The sequence below is a fragment of the Phoca vitulina genome, unplaced genomic scaffold (assembly GCF_004348235.1).
Source record: "Phoca vitulina isolate PV1807 unplaced genomic scaffold, GSC_HSeal_1.0 scaffold13, whole genome shotgun sequence".
In the NCBI taxonomy this organism is placed as follows: domain Eukaryota; kingdom Metazoa; phylum Chordata; class Mammalia; order Carnivora; family Phocidae; genus Phoca; species Phoca vitulina.
Genome location: NW_022589716.1, coordinates 44,989,791 through 44,998,993, shown reverse-complemented (window position 1 = coordinate 44,998,993; position 9,203 = coordinate 44,989,791). Strand labels below are relative to the sequence as shown.

Genomic DNA, 9,203 nt, shown 5'->3' with positions numbered 1-9,203 from the left:
GGCTTAGCAGCTCACCTACGCCAAGCAGCTGGGGAGCGCAGCCCTGTGCATGCATCATGACGTCAGACACAAAAGTACAGCTAAGTGTTTCAGGGAATTTCAGTGACCAGCTTCACCCCCAGGAAAAGGAATGGCCCCCCCAGCTGCACAAGTCTGAGCACCTCTTTTGATCCCAAGTCACTTCTCTATGAGGGGTGGGCCACAGCTCATTTTGGTCCCTAAAATTAACTTTTGGGTTCCACAAATGAGATCTACCAGTTTTACTTCACTTTCTGGTACGAAATGGAAACTTGAAGGCGGTATTCTCTGGAGCTGAATTTGGTTCCGGGAAAGGAGAAATTGTACAAGCCCATCACGTTCTCACGGGTGAACCAGAATTCACCTTCCTGGTTTTTGCACATCATATTCACCATCGCGTGGAAAAATGGCTGCTTTGACCTCATAAAATCATCTCTCCTCCAGCATCTGGGGACTGGCTCCCCCCACGGCATTCCCAGTCCACTTCAACACCCCAAAGAAGCCAGCTCCTCTCTAACTCAATGAAACACCAAATTTGTTGAAAGTGGCTAGAAATTATAAATCCCTTTGAAAACTTCCATCCGTGCCTACATTGTGATGCGTACCTTTAAGTCTTATAGCAGCACCCTCGATTAAAGTCAGTCCCGTGTCTTTTTTTTTTTAAGATTTTATTTATTTATTTGACAGAGAGAGAGACACAGTGAGAGAGGGAACACAAGCAGGGGGAGTGGGAGAGGGAGAAGCAGGCTTCCCGCTGAGCAGGGAGCCCGATGTGGGGCTCGATCCCAGGACCCCGGGATCATGACCTGAGCCGAAAGCAGACACTTAACCGACTGAGGCCCCCAGGTGCCCCTGGTCCCGTGTCTTCCAGGAAAGCTGCTGCTAGCAGTCATGACAAGGACGGGGCCAAGTGGTCAGCTGGAGAGCTCTCTGTGTCTGCTCAATAGGGAAACAGCTGGACTTTTCAGACAAAGTAAAAACCCGAGAGTTTTAAAGGATTTATTTGATTTCTCCACATGATCACAGCTATGGTTTTACATCAATAGAGTCTGTTACTACTCACAAACAGAATGCATATTAAAACAAAAGCACTCCTTTCCTGCCCAAAGTTACACAGCGGGTACCGGGCCTCTTGGGAGCGAGGTGTCTCTCGAAGTCTTTGAACGGTCTGCATTCAAGACCTGATGCTAATCGGTTAAAACAACTAGAAGGTGAACGATAGACAGTTCCCAGGAGGAGACGGCTCCTGCGTGGGGCCTCGATGTGGCCGCAGTTAGGCTAGTGTGCGCGCCCGCCGGCTAGGGGGAACACAGCTCCTCCCGCCTGTCCCTTTTCACCACCCCCACTTCACACTGATTTGTTTCGCCATTTGTTTCCTTGATTATTGTTGTGATTAAAGACACTTTACAGAATTACTCCATTTCCGGGCAGGAAGGGAGATGATATTTTACAACGAAACTGTAAGATGCATGCTTACCTGTGGAGACACAGCTTCATACAGAACGCTGAGTCAACACCTAGGGTCATGTTTAAGTATCTGCTGACTGTCTTTTCAGCTCATTTTAAAGAAAAACAAGAGGCTTCTGCTGCATGCAGCGCGGGATGGAAAAATCGCTCTACACTGGATGACCGAAGACATTTTTAAGCAAGATGTGCACACCATATTAGGATGAACTTTATTTTTACATTGTTGTACAATTCATTCATAAACTTAAAAAAAAATACAAATACATGATTTAGTTGTTGTCCCAGAAAAGATTTTTGTGATGCTATCAGCCACTTCTGCTATGGGTCTCCTGCTCCTGTCAGCAATTACTGTTTAATTGGAACAATTTGTGCGACTTGAGAGAAATGTCCCCAGTGTGTCCTGACAGTGCAGTGCTCAGCTTCCTGCTGCCTATCGGGGGGGGGGGGGCGCGGAAGACAGGCCCCCACAGCTGTGACTCTGTGGCAGGCTGGGGTCTAGAAAGAACAGTCCCATGAAAGCAACACTGGGGGCGGGGGGGACACAGCAATCTGTCAGAAGGTTTTGCTGCCCAGACGAGACTTGGGCAGCGCGGCTCCAGCCTCCTTAGTGGAACAATGTACCTTCTGGAAGCATTTCCCATGGTAAGTTTGTAAATACGACACAAAGGATTGATGAAACCCCACTGACCTGAGTCCAACACACTCTGTGAAGTTGGAAACATGGGGAGAAATGGAATTTGTTCAAGAAGCCCCCTTTCGCTAGATCCGGCCCTGTGACGCCCCAACAAAGCCTCAGGACACACAGACGGCAGCTTTGGAGGTGAAGGTTCGGAATGGCCGTGGAGCACGAAGGACAGCGATGGACAGAGCCCCCCACCCTGGCCATCGGCTTCGCCCTCTCTTCTTTCTCATTAGTGGTTGTCCCTTCGGAAAGGGCAATCTGGTGCCAAACAGCCTGTATCTTTTCTGGAACAACCTCGAGTTTACAGTTAGACTTTACTATTGGTACAGAGGGTGAAGAAAAGCCGACATATTTCATATGTTATCACTTTACTTCAACTATTTGTCAACAGTAACACTGATATAGTTTGCAAATACACAATACATAGAGTGTGGCCTCGCACGACTGACGCCGGGTGGCATGCAGTACAATTCGACTGTTCCTGGTCAGAACAACATCCTTTAAACTGCAAGACAGAGAATGCCTCGGGGAGCCTGACTCTGCAGGGAAACCAAGGAATTTAGGAGCCAGCAGGAGCGGGGAGCCTCCCGCCAGCCTGGACCAAATCAGACACACCCGTGCTTCTTACTTCTCTCCTTCTGGGAGAGAAATACGACACTGATGGGAAGATAAAGGCGGGCAGGTTAAAGTCACACTTCTTCCAAAAAAAAAAAAAAAAAAAAGGCTAAACTCTAGATTGCTGTATTTGCTCTCTGTGGAGATTAACAAAGTGCTCGGTTTGCAGATTTGCTGGTATGGTGGCCTTGATGATATGATAAAGGGGTGGGTGGGGAGGGAAACAGGCAGGACCCCCCCCCGCTGGCCCGCCAGGTGGGCTCCCCTCGGTCGTCCTGCCGTCTGGCCACGGCACGCCACGCCATCCACGGAGCGCGGAACCCGCGGCCCGCAGAGTCCCGCACTAGCTTCGCCCTTTCTGAAAGGGCTCTCCGCCGGGGCAGGGGCCGTGGGGCAGTCCTCGGGTCCCACGGCTTAGGAGCACAGCACTGGCGGCTGCAGTGGCTCGAAGGGCTGAAACTACAAAGTACGGCCCGTGGGTGACTCAGTCACAGAACCAGACGCCTGCGGCGCCCGGCCCCAGGGGGGCAGATGGTGTCACCACAACACGGAAGCGACAAGAGCACAGCTGAGAGTCATGTTGATGCCCTGGCAGCTAACTGGACCATGAGAAGGCAGCGGGGGGCTTCGCTGGCGAGGGCCGGCACTCGTGGCCGGGGTCAGAGGGGCCACGGTGATGACACGGCGAGGGGGGGGGTGTTGTGCTAGCACATGGCCACATGGAATCACGATGATCACGGCTACCACTCAGAAAACAAAATGGGAAACACACACACCGCCCTGGGTTGCTACATGCTAGAATCAGCGTTCGGGCTCGGAGCGGTTCCCGGCGGAAACTCGCTCCGGGGCTCGTGCCTGTTGCAGTGGAGACAGGATGAGTAAGTTATGGTGTTGGGGGGACGAGGATGGGAGCTGGCCGTTTTCATGTTGGAGATGAACACTTCTGCCGTGGATGGGTGCCCCCCTTCGGAGGACTCTGAATGAGTGTGCATTAAATCATATGCATATAAAAGAAATATGGATCATGGAAATTCACAGTTATCGCAGCCATTAAAGTGTCTAAGAATCTGTGTAACCAATATCCTCAGACAACCAGTTACTGGTTGTCCCGAGTTGCTACTGTAGAGTTTACTGCATTTTTATCTATTTGCTTACCTGAAATAACAGAGCAGTTATAATACTGAGTACTTATGATAGTTTTCTGTTAATAAAATAAGGATTTATACAAAGCAATATTGGACTTTTTAAACAGTTAGATGCTATGTTACTTGGCACAGTTAGTAATGATCGCGTAAAGATTTTAGCCAGTCCTGGAGGGACTTCTCTTCTTTTTATGAAAATATGGAAGTATCTGAATTTGTTCCTAGCATTTACGTTTTTGGTTTACTCTCTCTCACACATTCATGTAAGGTACTGTCTTCTTATCAGGTAAGTGGAGCTCCTTGTAAAGTCTATATTGCTAATTTTGTGGACTGAGACGTTTCCTTTCACACACAAATACTACCTATACAGTATATATATATATTTATATATTTATATATTTATATTATATAAAGTTTACTTACGTTATTTTCATCAACCATATCAGGTCTACTTAATTTTTTGCCCATTGTCAATAAAAGAGCAATAAATGCAGCAAGTTTTGGGTTTTTTGTTTGTTTTTTTTTTTTGTTCTGTCTCTGGTTTTTGTGTCTCGTTTCTTCTTTTCCTAGGCTGGGTTTTCATATGCGTGTACAGTTAGGGATCAGAGCTGAGGGCTGCTTTGGGGTGGGGGGCAGTTCAACAGCTACGTGGCCGGTGGCACCGTTTTCAAGGCTGATGGTGGCCGAGGCCCACCCCTGGGGTCGAAGTGGATGGAACCCGGGACACCCACGCTAAGTGCGATCGGGAGCTTTGTTCCCACAACATAAGCCCCGTGGGCTCAGGGGGCTCCATCCAGGCCATGGGGAGCAGAGGGGAGAGGTGGAAACACAAGTGCCCTGGGTCTGGTCTGAGGCTGGCCGCCCCTGGGCATGACTCTATGTGGTGTGCAGTTGTTCCAGGGAGTCTGGGACCCCGCCCAGGCTGTCTACACAATTGTGCTGATGCCGCTGGGTTTGGCCTTGCTGCTGGTGGGGGGCGGCGGGGCGGGGGGCTGCCCGTGGTGGTGCGCTGCGTGGCCCGGGTGGCCCGGGTGGCCGGCATGGGCCGAGGGCAGCGGTGGGTGGCTGTGCACATGGGCCCCGTAGGGCGGGTGCCCCCCGTGGGGACCGTGGTGGTACTGGTGTGCATGCTGGATGTGCTGGGGCGGGTGGTAGTGGTGGTGGTGGTGGTAGGGGGGCGGGTTCTGCTGCACGTGGCAGTACTGGGGGTGGTGCCCATGCACCTGGGCTTGCGGCAGGCCCTCGACAGGCCCTTGGTGATGGCTGGCCACAGAGTGCTGCGGGTGGGGCAGGCCCGGTGGGTGGGGGGGCGGGTGGGGAGGGGCTGAGGGCGGGTGGGCCTGGGGAGGGGGCTTCCCTCTCTTACTCCCAAATAAGGAGCCCAGGAGGGAGGATGAATTAGGCATAGTCTGGTGTGGGCGAGATGGACACTCTCGTGTTGATGTAGCTCTCCGGCGCATGTGAGGACTGCTAATGATGGACCCCTAAAAAGGAAATTCATAGAAATCAAAATTAAAAGATCTTAAAGCACTTATGTCAGAATGATTTTTTTTTCTTTTCTTTTTTTTTCAATGTAAAAAGTTCACCCACTGACTGCTAAGCCTTAGTTCAACTCACTGGCTGCAGAGGGCGGGGCTGGGTGAGGCTGGGTTAGCGTCCGTCACCTCCGCTCATGCTACTGGGGGCCGGCAGGGACTCAGAAGTGGCCTTCCGCTGCGGGAAGTGGGGGTGGGGCAGGGCACGAGGGACCCTCCTGTCTGGTCAAAGCAGCAGCAGCAGCACAAGTGTGACTTCTGCTCTCGTCCTGACACGGAAGGCGGCCTGAGCTTTCGGATCAGAACAACTGGCCTGGGGGTGCCTGTGAGCGGCGTGTGCGGCGTGGAGTGGGGTGGGCTGGTGTGCATGAAGGACCCCGTTCCTGCTCAAATTGCACCCTACGCTCTCCTGGGTCCTCTCCACGGGTGCGAGGGCATCTGCTCTGCCCCGAGGTTTCTGGGAAGCTGGTGGCAGGGACAGGAGGGGCTCGGGGAACCTTGTTCTGGGTGGTGGGGCTGCCTAGGCATTTCACTGCAGCTACCTACTGCAAACCAAACAAGGAAAAAGAAGGAAACAAAAAGGTCTGCAAGCTGAGGTTAAGATGTGAACAGTAATATAGAGATGGTTGGAAGATGAATGAAATCTCATGAAATCCACACTGAATTTTTCTTTCTCTCACGGCTCTCCTCCCCCGAGCTAGCTAAGCAAGTCCACCGTGCCCTGACTGCAGACACACAGCAATCGAAACTCCAGGAAGGAAGCGATGGGGATGGCGGAGCATGGAAGTCAAGAGACCGGCAAAACCGCCCTGCCCCGCCCCCCCGCCCCCAGGACAGCGTGGGGGGAGGGTGCATGGGCGCCTGGCGGCGGTGCCTCCCACCCAGGAGCAGTGCCGGCAGGTGGGGACCCCGGGGGGAGTGCCGGGAAGCCGGGATGTTAACCATGCTCGGGGGGCCACCGGGGACAGGGTTAAGCGGAAACTAAAACACAGAATCCAGAACCACCCCCCCACGGGTCCAGCCCAAACAAGCGGTGAGAGGCATGGGCGACTCTAGGCGGACGAAGCTGGCATGCAGCGGGGCGGAGGCAGGCATGGGCGCGGGGCGTGTCTGCGCCCCTGTGCAGTAGGGGCGAGGAGCAGCAAAACAGAACAAAACAAAACGACGGGAAAAAAAAGACAACAGGTATAAACCAAGGATTGGGGAGGCAACACGCGACAGCCAGCTGGACGTAGGCGCTTCCTACTTACTTCCACATTGCTCTCTAGCGATCCCGCACTGCTGCGACGCCCTCGCTTCCCTGCCCAGAACATGCAATACCAGAGGTTAGACGCGGACGCGAGGCCGGGCCGCCGCCGGCGCCGCCGCGGGCCCGGGTGAGGTCGGAGGACGGGCTCCGCGGGGAAGCCGGCGGCAGGGCAGCAACGAGTTAAAAAAAAAAAGGGGGTGGGTTTCAAGAAAAAAAATTCTTTTTCAACCAGCCCCAACTTCCTACCCCTTCTCCCAGACTGGCAGTCCGCTGGGGGGAGGGGTGCCTCCAGGTGGGGCCCCAGCCGCCTGCCAACAGGGGACGACGACGGGACAGGGGCAGCTCCTCCAACGGCTCAAAACAAACAAAACGTGGTCCTGCACAGCCCTGACTTTCCGTGGATTTCATATACACATGTATATGCATATTCGTACATACATATACATCTCCCCCCTCGCAGGCACGGTGGGGTTGATGGTTAGGAGGAAACTAAACTTGGCGTCCTGTCTTTTCCTCCTGGGGGGCTCAAATGTGCCTCTGGAGACTGTTGTTTGGTTTGTGCAGTGCCCTGGCCAGGGGCAGGAGACAGGGTCAGGGGCTGCTGGGAGGGCCCTTCTATGGGCAGCCCCCCCACCCCGGGATGCTACAAGCATTCCCTCAGCTATGAGTGCTCCCTGCCAATGGCTTTTTAATATCCCCAGCACATGGCGCACAGTAGGCCCTCAATATAGGTTGACTATGTCAGAGGAAGGCTGTTGTCTTCTTGGTTCTGGATGCCCAGGGCTCACCCTGGCCACCCCAGTCCCTCTGGAGGCCGTCTCCATGGATTTCTGACATTGAGGCTGGCAGGAAGGGTGGGTGCCCAAGCTTCTGGGTCTGGTCTCCGACTGGCTCTCAGGAAGGCAGATAGGAAGAGGGAACAGAGAAGGGGCCTCCCACTTGACGTTCTGTAGGCTTCCATCTGTGCAGCCCTGGCCATGAGCCAAGCACCTTTGTTCTCAGTCAAGCCCCACGGCAATGAAGGACAGGCATCCATGCCAAGGAGGAGACGGATGCTCTGGTTGGGGGGCTGTCTGGCCCAATTCCCACAGTGAGCAGGATTCACACCCAGGTCTGCCTGCCCACCTCTGGGGCTGGGAAGCTGGGCCACGCTGCCTTCTGAGCTGGACGCAGGCTGAGCCCAGGAGCCTGGAAGATGGAGAGATTGCTACCTGCCTCTCTGTGGCTCACAGAGAGAAGAGGTCTGTGGGTCCATGTCATCCGAGGGTACCGGACTGTGCCTGGGACACAGCCTTGATCCTGGGCGTACAACAGCAGACTCGGGGGGACATCTGGTCCCTTGGCTTTACCTGCCAACCCCCAAACCCGAGTTCCAGCTGGGAGCTTTGCTTGACTCTGGGAGCGAGCTCTGAGAGGGCCTCAGAGCTCGCTCAGGACAGGGCCACGTAGAAGATTAGGGCAACAGGGTTTTCCACCAGTTGCTGAGGACCAGGGAGAACCAAATAGGACCTGGCCCTTATTCCCAGCTAGAAGAAAGATGTAGGTCACGTAGCCTCATCTTTCAGCTGGTGTGAGAAGAGGGCCTGACCTTCTTCTCTTCCTGCTTTTTGTCTCAACACAGTGGTCCAGAGACATGGAGCAGGAGGAGGCCCTTTGGCTGGAGGCCCTTTGGCTGGAGCCACCTGGCGCTCCTTTGATTTTTTTTACCTCAGTTTCTGCATCTGTGAAATGGGCACGCCCCTTCCTCTGAGTGGGCTGGACATGAGCATCAGACACTCAGGATATTGTGGCATCATGCAGAAATGCTGACAGTAAGATCTCTGCTGTCTTTGGGGTTTTAAAGTCAGCTCTCTGGCCCCTCTAAGCCTAGAGGACTCCCCTGACTGAAAACCAGGGACAGAGGAAGGCCAGCCCACGCCTCCTACCCCCACCCCCGCCAGTGCCCAGCAATGTCTTCCGGCTGGCCTGCTTCTCCCAGTGGGACTTAGGCCAGGCCTGGAGCTAGGTTTGGGGGCTCCATATGGTATAGTCTGAAGTAGAACAAAACCCTCTTCCTGTTCCTCCTCCTGCCCCATGTGGGCCAAGACTTCAGATAGTTTTACCTTGGATGTCTTTGAATGATGTTGTTTCTTAGAATTCATCTTTTCAACTTCTTAAATCAGCATGAGATGTGGGGTGTCCCTAGAGGAGCTCTCTGCAGTCCAGTCCCAGAGCCCCTTACTCACAGGCACACCCCACAGACACCTGCTCAGTGTAGACCCGTGTCCGGGGGTGTGCACACATGCACACACCATGTACTAACGGAGGTGAAGCGTGCCGGGACAGTGGCTCTTGCCCATGCATCCACACTATCCCTCACCTGCACTCTGACTCCAGGTACCCTCCCTCTCCCCTGGGATCCTGCACCGGCCACAGGTGAGCCCCACCCGACCCGGTGCCTCTCCTAGAGCCAGATCAGGCCCTGCCAGGCCAACCAGGGCCAGGATCAGGAACCA

General features: G+C 54.0%; 1 protein-coding gene across 6 annotated transcripts in view; it reads right to left on the bottom strand.

Annotated features, from left to right (window-relative positions):
* Positions 1–1,005: 1,005 nt before the first annotated feature.
* The window catches only part of IQSEC1 (IQ motif and Sec7 domain ArfGEF 1), a 169,590-nt gene continuing 161,392 nt past the window's right edge, over positions 1,006–9,203 (bottom strand). For 4 of the 6 annotated variants that reach the window (XM_032412014.1, XM_032412017.1, XM_032412015.1 and 1 more), the window contains 2 exons: positions 6,710–6,759; positions 1,006–5,408 (listed from right to left, as the gene is read on the bottom strand). In XM_032412014.1, coding sequence (XP_032267905.1) covers positions 4,851–5,408; positions 6,710–6,759 — 608 coding nt within the window. In that variant the 3' untranslated portion in view covers positions 1,006–4,850. The remainder of the gene's footprint in view (positions 5,409–6,709; positions 6,760–9,203) is intronic. The other 2 variants (XM_032412018.1, XM_032412019.1) reach the window with 2 other exon arrangements.